Raw genomic sequence first — 21,734 nt, 5'->3', positions numbered from 1 at the left:
TCTGGTCAGAATCTTTTTTCCCATCAAACATATCTATGCATCTCATAATTTTATAGACTTCTATCAAGTCTCCCCTCAGTCTCTGCCACTCCAGAGAAAACAATCTGAGTTTTTCTAGCCTCTCCTTTAATCCAGGCAGCATCCTGATAAACCTCTTCTGCACCCTCTCCAAATCTTCCACATGCTTCCTGTAATGTGGCGACCAGAACTAAACACAATACTCTAAGTGTGGCCTAACCAAAGTCTTATAAAGCTGCAACATGAGACCCTGTACTCATGTTCTTGTACCCAATTCCCCAACCAAAAAAGGCAATCATGCCATATGCTTCTTTACCACCATATCTACTTGCATGGTTACTTTCAGAGAGCTATGGACTTAAACCCCAAGATCTCTCTGTACATCAATGCTGTCAGGGTCCTGCCATTAACTGCATACTTTTCCTTAACATCTGACCATCCAAAGTGCAGCCCCTCACATTTATCCGGATGAAACTCCATCTGCCATTTCTCCACCCATATCTGCAACTGATCTCTATCCTGCTGTATCCTTTGATGACTGCAATCTTTGTTGTCTGCAAATTTACTAACCCACCCATCTACATTTTCATCCAAGTAATTTACATATATCACAAACAGCAGAGGTTCCAGTACGGATCCGTGCGGAACACCACTACTCATGGATCTCCAGCCAGAAAAACACCCTTCTACCACTACCCTCTGCCTTCTATGTACAAGCCAATTCTGAATCCAAGCAGCCAAATCACCATGGATCCCATGCATCATAATCTTCTGGATGAGTCTAGCATGAGTGACTTTGTCGAAAGCCTTATTAAAATCCACGTAGACAACATCCACTGCTCTACCCTCATCGATCACCTTTCTCACCTCCTCGAAAAATTCAATCAAGTTAGTAAGATATGACCTGCCCCACACAAAGCCATGCTGACAGTCCCTATTTCCAAATGAATGCAAATCCTATCCCTGAGAATTCTCTCCAATAGCTTCCAAACCACTGATGTGAGACTCACCGGTCTACAGTTTCCTGGATTATCCCTATTTTCCTTCTGAACAGAGGAACAGCATTAGCTATTCGCCAGTCGTCTGGGACCTCCCCTGTGGCTAGCGATGATACAAAGATCTTGGTCAAGGCCCCAACAATCTTGTCTCTTGTCTCTCTCAAATACCTGGGAGAGATACTATAGGGCCCTAGGGACTTATCCACCTTAATGCTCTTCAAGAAACCCAACACCACTTCTTTCTTGATCTCAAAATGCCCTAGCATATTAGCATGCTCCACACTAATCTCACTATCCTCCATATCCTTCTCCTGGGTGAATACTGATGCAAAGTACTCATTTAGGATCTTGCTCATATCCTCTGCCTGCAAGCACAAGTCCCCTCTTTTATTGTTGAGCGGTCCTACATTCTCCCTATTTATCCTCTTGTTTTAATGTATGTATGGAATATCTTGGGATTCTCTTTAACTCTACTTGCCAAGGTCACTTCATGGCCCCTTCTTGCTCTCCTAGTTAATTTTAATATCATCTCACTACAGCACCTAGTTGTCTTTTACAAGGTTTCTGAATCCTCTTTGCTGGCATCTATCCTAAATTTGTCAATTTTACAAATTTGAATCTTGTCCTAGTTTTGTGATTTAAATCCTTTTCTGGATGTTTCTTTTCCATATTGTTTACATTTTTACATTGCACATACTTATAGAAGATAACTTTTCAAAGACTGAAAAATCCAAATTCCTTCAGTCTTTAGTGCAACTCTGACCTCAAACAACAGGGATTAGTTTCATGGCTCTTCCCGCTACTTCCTCCACAGCCATACTAGAACCTCACACAACATTCATGATGTTATCTTGCCAGAACACGACAGAAGTGATATTGACTTTTTTTTGTTTATATACTTCAGTTTTAAATATGTGATCTTACATTCTGTTGACTTTTTTGATTGTTGTTTGGCTTTATATGTTGGCCCTAGGTCTTTTTCAAATTTATCCTTAGTTATTTCAACACAATTAATTTTCCATTTCTCCTTGCTATGTGTGGTACTTAGTTGTATTAAATTTCATTTGCCACTGTTTTGCTCATGCACATAATCTGGCCCCCTCAATCTATAATTTATCATCTGATTGAGCTGCCTCTTAGTTTAAAAAATTGCTATAGTATGCAATAAAATTAAATGTACTCAATGCGTATAGTTCTATAACTAACGGCAACCACCATTCACTGTAAACACGATCAGTCTTACTCCTTCGCCAAAGTTGTAAGTTACAGACTGAGTTTAGCACATATCCTATTGCATTTGAGCTTCTAGAAATTCAAACTGTCAGCAGTGCTTTGACTTCAACAGTGATTGCTGGAAAATTTACTAAAACAAGGTACTTTGAACCACCCTAGTTCTTCAACTAGATGGTTAAGTGCTACAATGCCAGGCCATACCAGGCCTGTTCAAACTGTTTATTATTGGATCTATTTGCTTTTTTTATGCTGACCTCTAATGGTTGTTTTAATTGATTGAGTTGTCCCAATCTGCTCCCTTTTCCATATGTTTCCACAGTCCTGAAGTTTGATGTTTTCAATCTTGTCACACACACAACTTTAACAGACAACGCATTTAATCAACCAATGCAAAAATGCTTAATGTCCTGATCTTTTTCCTCAAAAGACTGTTGCTGCTTTTCCAGTCCTTCAGCATCCATCACAGCCCCTCTTTGCCTGCTGTAGTTGCATACGACACAGCAAAACAGTAAACTCTGTTTGGGTTATACTACAAAGCCAGCCAATGTACTAGAGCATGATCTTCAGAAGATCTATTGTCTGCTCCATGATGGTTCTGGTGAATAATTAACATCATTCTATGCTCAGCCTTAATCAGGGAGTTGCATAAGGAGTCATCAGCCAGGTTGCAGAGGATAGTCCTGGGCTAGTAGCACTATGGCAATTTTACCTTTCTGTGTACATGCCTGATCAATGCAATTTCCTTTGAAGTGCCTCATATCACCCATAGGTAGGAACCACAGACAGAAAATAACCACTCATTCTGCCCACTTCAGATTGGTCTCAGCAATTTTTCATTTCCATTGCGCATTTGAGATTCAAGTTAATACTTGCGAGACTTTGCAGAGCAAGTCACAGGCTCAATCTGGTAATCTAGAGGCCTCCATACAACCTTCACATTCTTTTCTTCCTTCCATGTTGATCCCATCAGTTCTGAGCTTCCACATGTTCTCACACAATTTGTTCATTTGTATCTTCATCGCCCAACTCTGAGCCCTGGTCCTACAGCTTAGCCACGTGGCCATCATGCTGCACTGGCCCCTGTTAAAGCCAGGGTAGTGGTGACCATCAAATGACAACCCCTTCCCACAATAACCCATGTCCTGTAAAGTACTGATCCTCTCTGACAGAATTCTCATTTGAATGATTCTCTGGTCCACCATCATTACTTTTGTTTTACCTCGGAGTTATTTTCACAAACTATTTTCCAAAATTCGCTTTCACAGCTACATCTCATTCCTTATTGACTTCCTCAAGTTCAGACTTAGCCCAAACCGAAATTTCAATCTTCTTGTTTTGAATCCAATTAGGATCACAGGTATCGCCACGATCTACAATAATTCTTGGACAACTGCTCTCGCTGTATCTTGGAATCCACACACAGTGCCATGCAGCGCCACATGCACTCATTCGACCTCTCCCACGCTATCTTCAAGCTATCCTGCACCTCAGCTCCACTTCATTCTTCAGTTTTTTTGACATTTTAACAAAACTTTTTCTCTTCCTTTCAGGTATTAAGTAACACAGGTTGCAACAATTCACAGGTGCCCATGCCCCTCTGGAATCTTCTTTCCAACTCCACCCCCCTTTTCCTCTGACACCATCCCTTCTTCTAACTGCACCTCTTGTCAAGTATTTACCATTACTTCTGACCTTGTGCTGAACAATCTGTACTCAGTAGATGGCTTAGTTTTATCCTTTAATACTCCTATCTCAATAAATTTTGACACAACATGATGTTGGTATCTTCTTCCATCATCTTTGCCCCTATGCTCATTGATTTGAACAGGAGTCCTCTAATGGTCCCACAGAGACCTCTAATGGTCCCTTCACCTGCCTCCAACATTCTCTTTCCTTCGTTTACCTACCTTTTACCTGTTCATTGAGAACGTTTTTTTATGTATTCATTCATGGGATGAGGGTGTCGCTGGCTAGGCAGCATTTATTGCCCATCCCTAATTACCCAGAGTGCAGTTCAGAGTCAACCACATTGCTGTGGGGCTGGAGTCACATGCAGGCCTGACCAGATAAAGGACAACAGTTTCCTTCTCTAAAGGACACTAATGAACCAGATGGTTTTTCCAACAATCAACAATGGATTCATAGTCATTATTAGACTCTTAATTCCAGATTTCCATTGAATTCAAATTCCACCATCTGCTGTGGCAGGATTCAAACCCAGACTCCCTACAACATTACGTGGGTCTCTGGATTAACAATACAGCGATAATACCACTAGGCCATCACCTCCCCACTGCTGACATGAAATTGGTCACCTTAATTTCTCTGCTCCGCTCACCCACTCTAACCTATTTCCCCCTGAAATGACCACACTCAGAGTTCCTAGATCCAACCCTGACTTGGTAATCAAACCTGCCGAAAAGTGTGTGCTGTTGTTGTCTGGCACACTCACCTCTACCTTGTGGAGGCTCATCTCCAGCTCTCGATCACTTAATCCTACACAGACCTGGACAATAACCCCACCATCGAACATCAAGCTGCTATTGTTTCCATGACTACCATGAATCTCATCATATTTCTGCTCCACAGCTTCCCACCTCATAGTCTCTCAATCCTGTACAGCCTGCTTCTACCTTCTACCTAAAATCCACAAACAGGACTGACCAAAAAACCCAGTGCCTCAGCCTGTTCCTTATTTTTTCCTTTCTTGACGTGATTTTTTTTCTCCCCTTGCCTAGTCTCTTTTCACTTACATCTTTGATTCTTCTGACACTGAACATCGGTTCAAAATTTCCAGTTTCCTGGCACCAGCTGTCTCCTCTTCACCATGCACAAGAAATCGCTCTACACATCCATCCCCCATCAGGATGGTCTGAGGGCTCTCCATTCATTCCTGGAACAGCAATGTAAACCATCCCCTTCCACCACATCCTCCTCCACCTGGTTAAGCTTGTTCTCCTTTTTAAGAACTTCTTCTATAACTCCTCTCACTTTTTTCAAGTCGAGGATGTGGCCATGGCTACCCACATGGGCCACGGTTAAGCCCAACTCTTTGTGTGGTATGTGGAATATTCATTGTTCCAGTCTTACTCTGGCCCCTCTCCATAACTTGTGCTCAGGTTTTTTTGGTGACATCACAGGTGCCGCTTCCCTCTCATCTGGAATTGGAAACAATTATCAATTTTGCTTCCAATTTCCATTCTTCTCTCACCTTCACCTGGGCCATCTCTGACTCCTCCCTTCCTTTCCTTCTCATCTCTTGTTTCCATTTCTGGGGATAGGCTGGCCACCAATATCAATTACAAACCAACTGATTCCCACAGTTACCTTGACTATACATCCTCACACCGTGCTTCCTGTAAAATTCCATTCCATTCTCCCAATTTTTCCATCTCCATGACATCTGTTCTGATAATGCCATCTTCCGCAGGGGTCCTCAGACATGTCCACCTTTGTCCTCAACCAAAGATCTACCGTGGTTGACAAGGTCCTCACCTGTGTCTGACCACTTTCCTGCACTTCTGCCCACACCCCTTCCCTGCAACAATGACAAAAGGGTTCTCCTTGTCCTCACTTTCCACCCCAGTCAGCCTCCACATCCAAAGGATCATTAGCTGCCATTTCTGCCACTTCCAGCAGATGCCACCACCAGACAGATATTCCGCTCCCCTCCCCTGTCAATATTCTGCAGGGTCCTCAGTCCACTCCGCCTTCACTCCCAACATTTCTTCACAATTCCACAGCACTGCGATCACAGAAGGTGTAACACCTGCCTGTTTCCCTCCTACTTCCTCAATATCCAAGGCCCCAAACACACTTCCCTGGTGAAGCAGCGATTTACCTGTACTCCATTCAATCTAGTCTACTGAATTTGCTGCTCACAATATGGTTTCCTCTACACTAAGGAGGTAAAACACATACTGGGTGACCAATTTGCAGAACAGCTCTGCTCTGTCCATAAAAATGACCCCAAACTTCCAGTTGTTTGTCACTTAAGCACATCATGTTCCCATGTCAATATTACTGTCTCTGATTAACAGAAGTGGAGGAACAACACCTCACCTTTTATCTCAGTACTTTATAACCCTCAGGAGTGAACTCTGAATTCAACAATTTCACAGTGTGAACACCTTCCTCCATGTTGGATTACCCACACCCACACGCCCAAGTCCTGCTTTATATAAATGGCTCCCAGCACAGCCAACCCATTTATTCATATTCCCTTTTATCATCCATTCAACATTTATCTCAGTCCCAGCTTATCATCAACAGTCCTTTTGTCTGCTTCTCCTTTTCTTCCCCCCCACCCCTCTTGGCACCATCTCCATCTATTCAACTAACTCTTTTTCCTCCCAACACAACACCTTTCTCCACTAACCCCACCCCTTTATTAGGATAACTACCACCATTTCCTAACTGTTTTCAGTTACTCGATTCAAAACAGATGCTGTTGATCTACTGAGTTATTCCAACACTTTCTGTTTTTGCCTTCAAGATACTATTCGCCCCACCCCTTTTTGTGGAATTGCCTCCCTTAACAATATTGTCCCCTCAGCATCACAACATGCTGCTTACAAACTCAACAAGTGATTTTCCCAACTTTTTTACTACAGTAGTGGCCCCTGACAATCCCTCTTGATTTTCAGTGAACAGGCACCCAGGATTGACCTTGGCCCATCAGAATTAGAATAAGAAGGTTGAATGAAAAATGATCAGACCGTGACTGATATTTGGGCAGCTCCCCAACTGGCTTACCACTCATCCCCAAACTGATTGCACTGGATCTGCAGAAATTACCATGGCCCTCACCCACATTGCAATGATATGACACAACCAAACCCCCCCACGCGGCCAAATAACTATGTCCAAGTCCCTGGACTGAGATAGGACACTGCCCTTCACTGACTGGTGACATTTCCTGACAGACAATGGTCCACTTTGACTTGACCAAAGATTCCTCCTCTTAGACTTTGAGACATGGCTATTTGGCTGAAGCACATACAGTGCATATGCCATATAACCTGCTGGCACATGCTGTAGATGTGACATCAATGTCATAGTGCTGCATACCAACATATTAACCTGTTTGACTGATCACTGGTGACAATGACAAGTTGCTTGTCTTTGTGTTTACGCTAAATGACAAGACAAGACAGAAGTGCTGTGAGCCTGTACATTCTGAATGAGGCAGCAAAGCGGAAAAAGGCAGAGATGCTGTGAACATCCAAGTAAAAATGAGACAGCACTAGATAGCTTGCAAAAAGCACCGAGATGCACCCTCCTCTGTGGATGAGGGATGTAGACGAAAGCCTCACATGGAGCATACCCTAGATGTCAGAGACTGCTAGTCGAGATGGAGACCCAGAGGAGGGGGCATTGAAGAGAATGGCAAACTGCATAAAAGTGAGGTGATATTAGATACTAATGGAGATACAAATCCAAGAAATTGGCATCTTGCTGCTGACTAGCAAAAATATCATCACGTCATTCAAACCTTGGATGGAAAATCGAATTTATTTTTTCCTCAACATCAGGAGCACATTTTCTGATCTTGCCATATTTCCCCAACTGACTCCCATTACCCATGTCATTCAGGAACAGGGTAAACTTCAGCCCAAGGTGTTCAAATCACTCTTATGTCAATGGTCCCTAATGTTAGAAAATGCCGAAGCATAGTGTTTTATTAATCTGTTCTCGCTTACTAATTTATAATTAAGTAGGTGTATCTAGATCCTCAATTAGCCACAACACTCAACAAAAGAGCAATCAATGTAATATCAATGATCAGTAGAGAAAAGTAATTTTGATTATCTCTGGATCAACTGATTTAACAATACAGAACATTTTGAAATGCACAGTTTCATCAAAAACAGGGAAAATAATTTGAGATGTGTGCCTTTTTTGTTTGCAGGTTTAACACGGGAATGCAGCTGCATGTTGTACATTTACAGATATTGTAGGAATTTCGTAAGAGTAGTCCTTCAATTTGAACATTTGAACATTTTTCGATATCTAATGTAAAAAATCATACATATTTGCACAGCAAAATGCATTTGTCATTTTTTAAAAAGGAATGGTGCAATAGGCATGACACTTGACATTTGTTTCAATATTCAAAGTTCTGAAGTATATTCAAAGCACATGGAATTTAATGGGGCAAAGAGGTACTTTTAAGGGTTTTTTTTTAAAGTTTTCACAACCATTTACAAAGAATTTAAATAAATTCATCCGGTCTTAGAGAGAAATTCCCTCAGACATGGGAGCAGCACCTCACCTTGTGTCAAACAATCTGTGTTGCCCATATATGGAGGTAATCTGTTTAAAATAAAATCTTTTCTCATTTCAGATGATCTGGTTTCTCTTCCATTCTCTAGCTGATCTGCTAACCCTCGCAGAAATTCACTCAGTTTCCTTGCTGAATCGGCTGATGAACTCATCTGCTACAAAACATAAAATAAAAGAATAAGCACAAAATATCCATAGTTTCTTTCACACCCTGACGGCATTTTAAAGCACTTCACATCAAATTGATTACTTTAAATTAGGAAATGCATTTTTATAGGAAGATCAGCATAACATAAATAATGAGTGAGATAATGGAGTTGATTTCTTACTAGAGAAAAAGTACTAGAGAAAATAATTGGGCAAAATCACCCTGGACCTGATAGGATATTAAAAGAAGTGTTACAGATATCTAGTGGATGCACTAGTAGCAATCTTATAAGAATCCAGAGGATTTGAAAACTACCAATGCAATACCTTTTCAAAAAGGCAAGGTGACAAAAATAGGTAGCTGTAGGCCAGTTCACTTAACATCTGTTATTGGGAAAATGTTAGAATCTGCTGTAAAGGATGCAATAGCACAGCAGGTAGAAATACATAATGTGATCAAGCAAAGTCAGCATGGCTGCAAGAAAGGGAAATCATGCCTGACATATTATTAGAATTCTTTGAGGAAGTACCAAGCAGGATAAAGGGAAACCTGTGTTCAGTAGATATTGTCTAATCAACCTGTTCAGAAATGTTATGATACAACTTCACAGCAGATGGGACTTGAACCTCAGCCTTCTGGCTCACAAGATGTGGCACAGTGGTTGTGGCCCTATGAACCCTAACAGTACAGGTAACATATTTGATTTTCAAATGGCATTTGATAAGGTACTACACATTAGGCTACTTAATAAGAGTCCATTGGTGTTGCTGTTGGAAGTAGTATATTAGCAAGAATAGAGGATTGGCTAACTTCGACAAGGTGCCGCACAAGAGGCTACTGCATAAGATAAGGATGCATGGCGTTAAGGGTAAAGTATTAGCATGGACAGAAGATTGGTTGACTAACAGGAAGCAAAGAGTGGGGATGAATGAGTGCTATTCTAGCCGGCAGTCAGTGACTAGTGGTGTGCCTCAGGGATCGGTGTTGGGACCGCAATTATTTACAATTTATATAGATGATTTGGAGTTGGGGACGTGTAGGGTGTCAAAGTTTGCAGATGACACTAAGATGAGTGGCAGAGCAAAGTGTGCAGAGGACTGTGAAACTTTGCAGAGGAACATAGATACATTGAGTGAGTGGGCAAAGGTCTGGCAGATGGAATACAATGTAAATAAATGTGAAGTCATACATTTTGGTAGGAGTAATAGTAAAAAGGATTATTACTTGAATGGTAAAAAGTTGCAGCATGCTGCTATGCAGAGGGACCTGGGTGTCCTTGTGCATGAATCACAGAAGGTAGGTCTGCAGGTACAACAAGTAATTAGGAAGGCAAATGGAATTTTGTCCTTCATTGCTAAAGGGATTGAGATTAAAAGCAGAGAGGTTATGTTGCAGCTGTACAAGGTGCTGGTGAGACCACACCTGGAGTACTGTGTGCAGTTTTGGTCTCCTTACTTGAGAAAGGATGTACTGGCAATGGAGGGGGTGCAAAGGAGGTTCACTAGGTTGATTCTGGAGTTGAGGGGGTTGGCTTATGAGGAGAGACTGAGTAGATTGGGATTATATTCATTGGAATTCAGAAGATTGAGGGGGGATCTTATAGAAACATATAAAATTATGAAGAGAATAGATAAGATAGAAGTAGAGAGGATGTTTCCACTGGCAGGTGAAGCTAGGACAAGAGGGCATAGCCTCAAGATTAGAGGGAGCAGATTTAGGACTGAATTGAGAAGGAACTTCTTCACCCAGAGGGTTGTTAATCTATGGAATTCCTTGCCCAGTGAAGTAGTTGACGCTACTTCAGTAAACATTTTTAAAGATAAGGTAGATTTTTTTTGAACAATAAAGGAATTAAGGGATACGGTGAGAACGCGGGTAAGTGGATCTGAGTCCACAAAAAGATCAGCCATGATCTTATTGAATGGCGGAGCAGGCTCGAAGGGCCGGACGGCCTACTCCTGCTCCTAGTTCTTATGTTCTAACAGGAGACAGAAATTGGATAAAGGACGGCATTTTTAAGTTGGCAATCTATAACTGGTGGAGTGTCACAGGGCCCCACACTTATTTACAATCTATATAAATGACATGGGAGCAAAGTCAATGTACTATAGCCAAGTTTGTGAATGTCACAAATATAGGTGGGAAGACAAGTAGTGAGCATAAAACAGAGCCTCAGAGGAATACAGATTAAGCAGGTTGGTAAAATTTCGCAGCTGGAATATAATGTGTGAAAATGTAAGGTTACATACTTTAGCAGGATGATTGGAGAGCTGAACATCATTTAAACGAGAATGCCTGCAGAAAGCTACAGAACACAGGGATTTGGGAGACCTTGAGCATAAATCTCAAAAAGCTAGCATACAAGTTCAGCTGGTAATAAAAGCAGGCACATGGAATGCTGCCCGTTATTTCAAAGGAAATGGAGTATAAAATTAGGGAAATCTTGCCAGAAATATACATGGCATTAACCATGCCACATCTGGAATACTGTGAACAGTTTTGGGCCCCTTATCTAAAGAAAAATATACTGGAATAGTAGGCAGTCTAGAGAAGGTTCACTAGGCTAATTCCAGGCATGGATAGACTGTCTAATGAGAAGAAGTTCAGTAGATTTGGCCTGTAGATGTTGGAATGTAGAAGAATAAGAGGTAACTTATTGACACAAATAAGGTTCTTTGAGAACTTAACAGGGTGGCTGCAGAAAAGTTGTTTCCCCTGTGGGAGAGTCTGACCAGAGGTCGTAATCTCAGAATAAGAGGTCACATTCGTCTAGATGTTTAACAAATTCAAATTTCACCATCTACCATGGTGAGGTTCAAGTTCATCTTCACAAAACATTAGCCTGGGTTTCCGGATTGCCCACCCAATGGCATTATCACTACATCATTGCCTACCCCCTAATTTCACCAGCTACCATGACAGAGAACTAGCCTAGAGGTCTAGATTATTAGTCTGTTACATTACCATCACGCCAACCTTACCCCTTATGACCATATAACTGGGACACCATTCTGTATTTTACAAACTGTTTTCTCCAAGATGTCCAAGCCTGTATCTATTTGGCACATCCCTGAAGTCAAAAAATGCTGGCAATATTATTTCTCCTGCCAGTTTTAACACCTGTGATTATTTGTTTTTCTTACTTTAAAAAAGTTTTTCAATTCTGCAGTGTCTCAATGCTGCTTTATTGTCTTTACCTTAAAGACTTTTAAATACAATACTGTTCTACTTCTCTCATCTTAAAGAGTTTAAACTGTGTGCCATAACAATGCTGCTTTCCTAGTTCTTTCATGATTCCCTGGCCAAAATAGAGTTTTTCCACCTTCTGCAGCTAAAAATGGAGGTTTTCCACTTCTTTAAGCAAGCAAAATAAACAATTTCCATCCTTTTACAGTCTATAAGCAAATTCTGTCCTTTTCCCTAACTTTATCAAATAAATCCTGCTGCCTCCAGCCTTAAAGCTGAATCCAATTTTCTTAACAGCTTTCCCCAAACAATTTATGCTGTCCACTACAGCTGCAATAATGTTTGCTGCCTTACAACTTTAATAAACATTTCTGTTTGTTTCAACAGTTCTCCAGTTCCTGCAACTATAATAACTTCTTCATGCCATTACTGCGGCCTCAATTATGGATCTCCTACTTTTATTGCAGCTTCCAAAATCTACTTAGTTTCTTATGTCAGAATCTGTCTACTGAGGCTCCTAATTTACAGAAACAGATCTTTTGGTCCAACTCATCCATGCCAACCAGATATCCTAAATTAATCCAGTATTGTATTTAAAAGTCTTTAAGGTAAAGAGAATAAAGCAGCATTGAGACACTGCAGAATTGAAAAACATTTTTAAAGTAAGAAAAACAAATAATCACAGGTGTTAAAACTGGCAGGAGAAATAATATTGCCAGCATTTTTTGACTTCAGGGATGTGCCAAATAGATACAGATTATTGGTCAGATACTCTGGTCAGACTCTCCCACAGCATCTGGCCCATATCCCTCTAAACCCTTCCTATTCATATACCAATCCAGATACCTTTTAAATTATGTAATTGTACCAACTTCCACCACTTCCTCTGGCAGCTCATTCCATACGTGCACCACCATCTGTGGAAAAGTTTCCCCTTAGGTCCCTTTTAAATCTTTCCCCTCTCACCTTAAGCCTATGCCCTCTAGTTTTGACCTCCCCCATGCCGGGGAAAAGACCTTGGCTATTCACCCTATCCGTGCCCCTCATGATCTTATAAACCTTGAAAAGGTTCCAGCCCTCAGTCTCCAACACTCCAGGGAAAATAGCCCAAGTCTATTCAGCTTCTTCCTACAGTTCAAACCCTCCAATCCTGGCAACATCCCTGTAAATCTTTCCGAACCCTTTCAAGTTTCACAACATCCTTCCTATAGCAGGGAGGCCAGAATTGCACGCTGTATTCCAAAAGTGGCCTAACCAATGTCCTGTACAGCCGCAACATGACCTCTCAAGTCCTATACTCAATGCGTTGACCAATAAAGGCAAGCATACTGAACACCTTCTTCATTATCCTGTATACCTGGGACTCCACTTTCAAGGAAATTGCCCTTTTATCACTTTAAATTTGGCTTTGCAAAATTCTCAGAGCTAAAACCTTAGTCAAAATTACATCTTTTGATTTTACTTACTGTAGCTGTGCCTCATAGTGTCAGTCACTATGATGGCAACGCTTGCTCTGAGCTGTAAGATTTCACTCCTACCCATTTCTGCCTGTAATTGCTCTTTTTTTAATATAAAAATCCCACCAGGGGATTTATTTATTAGGTTTATTCACAGAGCCTCTGATATCCATTCACACTCTGCAGTTGCACTTCAAATCAGGACAGTTACTACAGTTCACCAATAGCCAATGCAATCTTCAACTGCCAGGACTGCCAGTTCCACATAACTTCCATCTCACACTTGCTTCTGCACTTCTCTTTCCAGATTCAAAGGCTTTTTCCCTTGCCTGTAGATTCTGCCTTATAGAATTTTGCCAGAGTTTGCAGCAAGCTACCTGCCCTAGGTACTTTTAAAGTTGTATCTGGAAATTTTTCTGGGTTCACAGGAATCCATACGTCTAAGCTGAATTCAATTCACATTACTGCCATCCATGTCATACAAACATGTGACGTTAACCAGAAATATTACCTTACCACAGCAAAAAGATTATTATTATTATTCACTCTTATTACTCATTATTTTCCTAATCGGTTGCTTTGAATTTGTGTTCATTCCACGTCAATACTTACAATGAAACTGTTAGGAGTTCCTTTTGGCAAGATCCTTGTGGAAACCAGTGTAAATTTTGGCAATATTTTGCTCAAGTGCAATCCAGAAAATGCAAGGCCATTATAGAGGTAATTTAATTAATTGTTCAAAACCATCAAATAAGCATCAATTTAAATATAGTTTAAACAACCCATCAACCTCTGGATTAATCTCGTTCATTTTCAGATGGAAGATTTTTTAAATCCATTCCAGATTAATCCCTACTATAGAGAATCAGTTTAAAGTGAGAATTTGATCATCAAAAGAAAAACTTTCTATAATGAAAGACTTTGGTTAAATGACAAAACTTGACCAGGTATTTTACTTTGGGGGAAATATTTTAAAATAGTGCTGTCTATTTTGCAACTCATGAAAATGGATGTTAAGCCTCCACATTGCACACCACAAGCTGGAAAGAAAATGCTGCCAGATGACAAAATGACATTGACAATGTGTGGTCTCATCAAATGGGCTTACTATTGCTTCAGGTGAGGCCTGGAGCTTGCAACTTGCCAACAGAATTTCAAAAGAAGCATAAAGTCAACTTTGACACAAGCTTCAGGTCAGTATGGCTAACATGCAGAAAGATTGCTCCAGCAGCTTTGGTGCAAGATGAATTTCTCCCCCACTGTCTTTTCTAGACTCAAAATATGCTTTCTATGTCATACAGGCAGAACGCCACTGCTGCAGAATCCATTCACAAGAAAAGACAGAAGGAGTAAATATATATTTTCAAACTTTAACTTTTTGAAAGAATTAGCTTTTCAGGAGAACAAGAGAAACAGAAACAAAATCGATGGATGGAAAAGAGAAAAAAAAAATCCTTACCATAAGATATTGCCTAGGCAGGCCTCTGGATAGTTCAATATCTTCTTTCATTGTATCATATACTAACCAAGGAATCACGTCAAGGAGATAATCTCCCCAGGTACTACAGCAAAAATAAAATTAAAACAATAAATGCAGTAATTTAGCCAGAAATACTAAACAGTTGATCAATCTCAGCCTCCTCCTAAGTTTCCCAACATCACAGATGCCAGATTTAGCCAATTTATTTCACTCCACGTGATATCAAGAAATGGCTGAAGGCACGGAATACTGCAAAATTAACAGGACTGGACAACTGTATAAAAGATTTGTGCTCTAGAACTCAGTGTGTCCTTAGACAAGGGATTCCAGTTTAGTTATAACAAAGGACAATACAGCACAGGAACAGGCCTTTCGGCCCTTCAACCCTGTGCTGACACATTTTGCCCTTCCATATTAAAACTGTCTTCACCTACAGGATCCATATCCCTCTGTTCCCTTCCTATTCACGTCCAGGTGCTTCTTGAATGCTGCTATTTTGTCTGCTACCACCACCTCCTCTGGCAGTGCGTTCCAAGCACTGACCACCCTTTGTGTGAAGTACGTGCCTCTCACATCTCTTCTAAACTGCACCCCCCCCACCCCACCACCCCCCGGCACCTTGAACCGATGTCCCCTAGTAATTAACCTTTCCACCATGGGAAAAAGCCTTATACTTTCCACTCTATCCATTCACAATCATATAAACTTCTATCAGGTTGCCTTTCACCCTCCTGCGTTCTAGTGAAAACAAACACAGTCTATCTAACCTTTCTTCATAGCTAAATTCCCTCATACTAGGCAACATTCTGGTAAACATTTTCTGTACCCTCTTCAAAGCATCAATACCCTTCTGGTAGTGTGGTGACCAGAACTGTATGCAATAGTCCAAGTGTGGCCTAACTAAAGTTCGATAAAGCTGCATCATAACTTATCTGTCCTTATACTAATGCCCCTTCCAACGAAGGCAAGCATGTCATAGGCCTTTTTACTACCTTATCTACCTGCACTACCCCCTTCAGTGATCTGTGGATCTGCACACCCAGATCTCTCTGCATATCAAAATTCCTAGGGCTCTGCCATTCACAGTACAATTTCCACCTGTGCTTGATCTTCCAAAACGCATCACCTAACGTTTGTCCGGATTAAACTCCATCTGCCATTTTTCTGCCCATGCCTCCAACTGATCTATATCCTGCTGTATCCTCTGACAATCCTCCTCAATATCGGCAACTCCACTAATCCTTGTATTGTATGCAACCTTAACAATTAGACCAGCTACGTTTTCCTCCCAATCATTTATGCAGAACACAAACTGCAGAGGTCCCAGCACTGACCCCTGTGGAACCTACTAGTCACAGGCCTCCATTCTGAAGAGCATCCTTCCGCTACCCTCTGCCTCCTATGACTATGCCAGTATTGTATCCATCTTGCCAGCTCACCCCAATACCATGTGATTTCACCTTTTGTTCCAGTCTGCCACGAGGGACCTTGTCGAAGGCTTTACAGAAGTCCATGTATCCAATATCAACTGCTTTTCCCTCAATCATCTTCATCACCTCCTCAAAAAGTTTGATCAAGTTAGTGAGGCATGACTTTCCCCGCACAAACCATGCTGTTTATCACTAATCAGTCCATTTGCTTCTAAATAACACTGGGATCTACCCAGGAAATTTGTCCAGCCATGTTCTGATTACAAAATGGAGGACAAATCCAGCCCAGTTAATTACCACTCAATCAAAGTGATAGAAGGAAGTTATTGATGGTGTTATCAAGCTGCATTTGTTCAGTATTAAAATACTAATTAATGTTCAATTTGGATTCCAACAGGACCACTCAGCTACTCACCTCATTGTAGTCTTGATCCAAATTGGACAAAAGAGCTGAACTCTGGAGGTGAAGCAAGGGTAATTGTCTTTGGCATTAAAGCAATATTTGACCAAGTATGGCATCAAAGAGTCTCAGCAAATCCAGAGTCAAAGGGAATGTGGGGAAAACACACCGCTAGTCATTGTTATATTTAGCATAAAAGATGACATTTGCGGATGTTGCAGGTAATTATCTGAGTCCCAGGACTTTGCTGCAGGAGTTACACAGAGTAGTGCCCTTGGTACAATCATCTTCAGCTGCTTTATCAATTACCTTTCCTTTACCATGGGGTCAAAGACGTGAATATTCACTGACGATTGCACCATGTTCAGTACCATTTGTAACTCCCTGGATACTGAAGCAGCTTGGGTCCATATCCAGGCTTGTATTGCTAAGTGGCAAATAACAATCACTAAAGTAGTGCCAGAAAATGACCATCTCTAACAAAAGAGAATCTAACCAATTCCCCTGGTCATTCAATTGCAGTACCATCATTAACAACATCCTGGTGCTTACCAAGGCCAGAAATTGAGTTGCACCAGCCATATAAATACTATAGCTACAACAGCTAGTGACAGGCCAGAAACCCTGCATTGAGTAGCACACCTCCTCTCTCCCAAATGACTATTCACTATCCACAAGCACCAAGTCAGGGGTTTGATGGAATACTCTCCAATTGCCTGGATGTGTGCAGCTCCAACAACATTCAAGGAGTTAAACACTATCCAGGATAAAGCAGCCCAATTCACTGGCATCTCAATCACTAATTTCAACATTCATTCCCTCACCACAAACACAGTGACAGCAATATGTACCATCCATAAGATGCAATGCAACCAACTAAAAGGTACAACTCATCAAAGGCTCCTTTGACAACACCTTCCAAATTTGTGCTTTTTAACCACCTTGAAGGACAAGGGCAGCAGATGCATTGGAACACAGCCACCTACAAACTCCCCTCCAAGCCACATACTCTCCTAACCTGGACTGTATAACCATTCCTTCACCATCGCTGATCAATCCCTGAAGTCCCTTCCTATGGGTGTACCTATACCACAAGGACCGGAGTAGTTCAAGAAGGCAGCTCATCAGCATCTGCTCAAGGGCAATTGGGAATGGGCAATAAATGCTGGCCTAGCCAACAATGCTGACATCACGAGCAAATAAAAAAAATGCAAGTGTCACTGTCTACTGCACTAATGATTTCCAAAATCGGCAATTCACCAGTAGAAATAGAGGAAAATATTCCCAAATATCTTTTAAATGGAGTGAAATGAGTTTGTATTATTTCTATTGTATTTTCTTTGTTACAGTGTAAGAGTTCCTTAATTTATTCTTTTAAGTTTTTTTTTGTTCTTTGTAATTTTGTTGTTTTCACCACTGGCTCTTAAACTTCTACACAAACACACATGCCTAAATTGAAAAAAATCTGTAACTGTTGTATATTGTTCTTGTTTTGTTTTAGACCATTTCTTTGGGTTGAATACAAGATAAGTGCAAGACATTTACAGGAAATGTATGCACAATATTGGACATTATTTTGTTTGTCCTTTTTGATTAGAAAAGTAAATGAGAATGATGTTGCATTCAGAGGTTGGTGTTGATTACAAACATAACTAACAAAAATGGCTTTTATGTCATATGCAAAATGTAGGTAGATAGTAGCAATACAGTCACATCAACCACAGCTTTATTCCATTTCCCACATATCAATTTCATTCATTCGTACAGTAAGAATTAAGATTAAAAATGTTAAAAATGGATGCAGACTTTACCTTGAATTTTGGTTAGTGTTTGAACTGCTAAACTTTGAAGTGTTCGAAAATAAATAAGTTTGGAGAAATAATTAATTGCAACTACAAATTACTAATTGTGTGTGCAAAATTACTACAAAATATAAGCCAGAATAGAGTGCTCTTACTTGTTTTGATAGGTGCTTATGGTAATGTGGGTAGAATGTGAGCCTCCCGTTGGGGTATCTGCTTGGTGGATTGTTCCTCTGGGAAAATATAACAAATCACCCGGCTAGAAATGAAAAGGAAACAAATGGAGATTTCCAGCATTAGTTTATTACATTTTGTTGTGCTGTGAAGGCCAATGGCTGGAGGTGGGAAACATTTTTTTGGTTGTGCAATGATTATTTTTAAAACAGTGTTTATTTTCCATATTTGATTTCACATTGCCTATTTATTGCATTAATATGACAACAATAGTAAACATTTTGATGTTACTTAGTACCTTTAATGTAGCAAACTGTTCCAAGGTCAGAGTCAAACAACTTGATTGAACCATCACAAGAAAACAAATATGGAAAATCACCACATTCATAACTTGATAACTTACTATATGTCGAGACTAGTTACTTAATCTTGTATTATCTAACAATGTTTTCTGCTTTAATTTAAAATTCACTCAATTAGTTTATAAAAGTCAAATTCATAATATTCTAAATGTAGAAAAGCAAAAGCTTATTTATTGGAGAAATTCAAAGTGAAACCTTGCAAAATTGATTCTACTCCATGAATATTAAATGACAAAGTTACTTATGACCAAAAGCATACTATACTCTGATTTTAACTCACCAAATCTCATTTTATATCTGATAGGTAGACAACAGTGAAAACTGTTGCACTGAACACTGAAGCATTCCAAAGCAGTTCCATGAACTTAAATGCGAGCTGCTGAATCAGTGTCCTGATCTGAAAGATCCCCAAGCCAGGGATCATTTGCGATTGGATAGAATGGATGGAGAAAGTACCTACGATAGTTTCACACTCGCCTATTAAGTGCTATTCTCTTGAGAAGCTGAGGTTGCAAAACAGTTAATTATAATTATTAACTAACAATTTAGGCAGTTAATTATCAAAGTTCAATAATTCTTCAGTGGCTAAGAGCTACATGTGTAAATAAACAATGCTTATGGTACTGGACTAGCAATCCAGAGGTCACAAATACTTATAACATCATGGCAAGCTGTGAAACTTAACTCAAAATATCTGGCAATTTATGGAGCACCACCAGAAATTTACCATGTTTATGTACTGGTTCATGTAAAACTCAGTAGATATACATAATTTTCAGGAAAAGTAGCCCATTCCTTCCCTAATTGGCTTACAAGTGATTTTTAAAAATGATTTCTTTCGTGAGACCTGGGTACCACTGGCAAGACCAGCATTTGTTCCCTATCTGTAATCTCCCTTGAACCTTGTGGCTTACTATGCCATTTCAGAGGGCGGTTCAGAGTCAACCACATTACTCTGAAGTCGCATAAATACCACATCAGGCAAGGATGGCAGATTTCATTCCCTATAGGATATTATTGAATAGATTGGTATTTATAACATCCAGTGATACTTTAATGGTCACCATTAGTGACAAGCTTTCATTGCTCACTTTTAACTCCTGATTTTTTTTCTTATTGTATTAATTGTTTTATTATTTGATGTGGAAGAATTTGAATTTGTGCCCCTCCAGCCTGAACCTCTGGATTACATAATCTCTACTTATTTACACACTTAGCTCTTGTAAAATCATAGAAGAACTATTGAACTACGATAAATTAACTAGCCAACTGGTTAGTTAATAATTATAATTTATTCATATAGTTGGGATCTGGTCAGGCCTGACACCAAATTGAGTCTGTATTTAACCTTATAATCAGCGCAGCTAAATAAATAAAAATATTCTGAACTGGCACTGCAGTTGCTGCTTAATGCTTCTGAATGTTACTGTGCAGAAAACTAATGTATGACAGCTACTGGGCTCTTTTAAAAGTTCACATAAATACGATTATTTAAAAGGTTACTTCATTGACCATTCCTACGCCAGAAAGTAAGAGAACATTCCAGAACTATATATAGGACATAAAGTGCTCCATAGTAAATGTCACTGATGTGGAACAACTTAGTCAAAGAAAAACAGGAAAACTGGCAAATCCAAATGAGTACACACCAATGATTCGGTACCTTTAATATAAATTCATGGGTTGGATTTCCAATCCGATCTTCAGGTTCTGTGCTGTATTCACGAGCTAAAGGTTTTGTCGGTTTGTAGAGTCGCCAGTGTTTTTCTCCCTCCAGCTGTAGAATAAACACCTGGCAGTGCAAAGAAAGAATATCTGATGAAATTAAACTTGCATGAATTCTGACATCATTTTGTACACTGTGCCGAAAAGTAAGTAACCCTTGAAATGAAATATAAATCTCTCTCTTACTTCTCTTTTCCAGGCTCATAACAGAAAAACTGTTGCTATAGTCCATGTGTATAAATGTTTTAATATGTAAGAGAGAAACATAGTACACAAGCATGCCTTGCAGCGATAATATGTGAACAGAGAAAACAGGTTGATATTGGTTATATGGACTAACATTCACCAAAAATTATGATCTACCAACAAAAATATCTGCTTTATCCAGCCCATTCATGATTTTGAAAACCTGAAACAAATCCCCTCTCAGCTTTCTTTGCGCTAAGGAGAACACTCTCAACTTCTTCAATCTATCCTCATAACTGATGTTGCTCATTCCTGGAACCATTCTTGCAAACTGCTTCTGCACTGTCCTCAATGCATTCACATTCTTCCTATGATGGGTGCCCACAATTGTGCACAGTACTCCAGTTGAGGTCTCACAAGTACCATTTACAAGTTCCAATATTACTTCCCTGTTCTTGTACATTATGCCTCTATTAATAAAGCTGGAAATACTGTATGCTTTAACTACTCCTGCCACCTTCAACGATTTATGCACATATACACTCAGGTCCCTCAGTTTCCGCACCCCCTTTAGAACTGCATCACCTACTTTGTTAATACAACTCTGCCTACACTTTACAGAGCTATGCTCATTTACAAGAGAAATAAGAAAATTAGAGAACACAAGAATCCTAACTTTTGCCATATAAGGAGTCAGTTTTTACAGCACACAAAAAGGCCTTTCAGGCCATTATGTCCACACTAGTCATCAAACATCTTTTCTAAGATAGTAGGAACTGCAGATGCTGGAGAATCTGAGATAACAAGGTGTAGAGCTGGATGAACACAGCAGGCCAAGCAGCATCAGAGG

General features: G+C 40.1%; 1 protein-coding gene across 3 annotated transcripts in view; it reads right to left on the bottom strand.

Moving 5' to 3' along the window:
* riox2 (ribosomal oxygenase 2) overlaps window positions 1-21,734 on the bottom strand; it is a 47,805-nt gene that overhangs the window by 14,505 nt on the left and 11,566 nt on the right. For all 3 annotated transcript variants that reach the window (XM_048602847.1, XM_048602846.1, XM_020527718.2), the window contains exons 4-7: window positions 20,637-20,765; window positions 18,593-18,696; window positions 14,785-14,887; window positions 8,524-8,689 (exon numbers count right to left, since the gene is read on the bottom strand). In XM_048602847.1, coding sequence (XP_048458804.1) covers window positions 8,524-8,689; window positions 14,785-14,887; window positions 18,593-18,696; window positions 20,637-20,765 — 502 coding nt within the window. The remainder of the gene's footprint in view (window positions 1-8,523; window positions 8,690-14,784; window positions 14,888-18,592; window positions 18,697-20,636; window positions 20,766-21,734) is intronic.

Source organism: Rhincodon typus, chromosome 11 (genome assembly GCF_021869965.1).
Source record: "Rhincodon typus isolate 14 chromosome 11, sRhiTyp1.1, whole genome shotgun sequence".
Lineage (NCBI taxonomy): Eukaryota > Metazoa > Chordata > Chondrichthyes > Orectolobiformes > Rhincodontidae > Rhincodon > Rhincodon typus.
The sequence above is the reverse complement of the archived record's forward strand: the minus strand, read 5'-3'. Positions and strand labels throughout refer to the sequence as shown.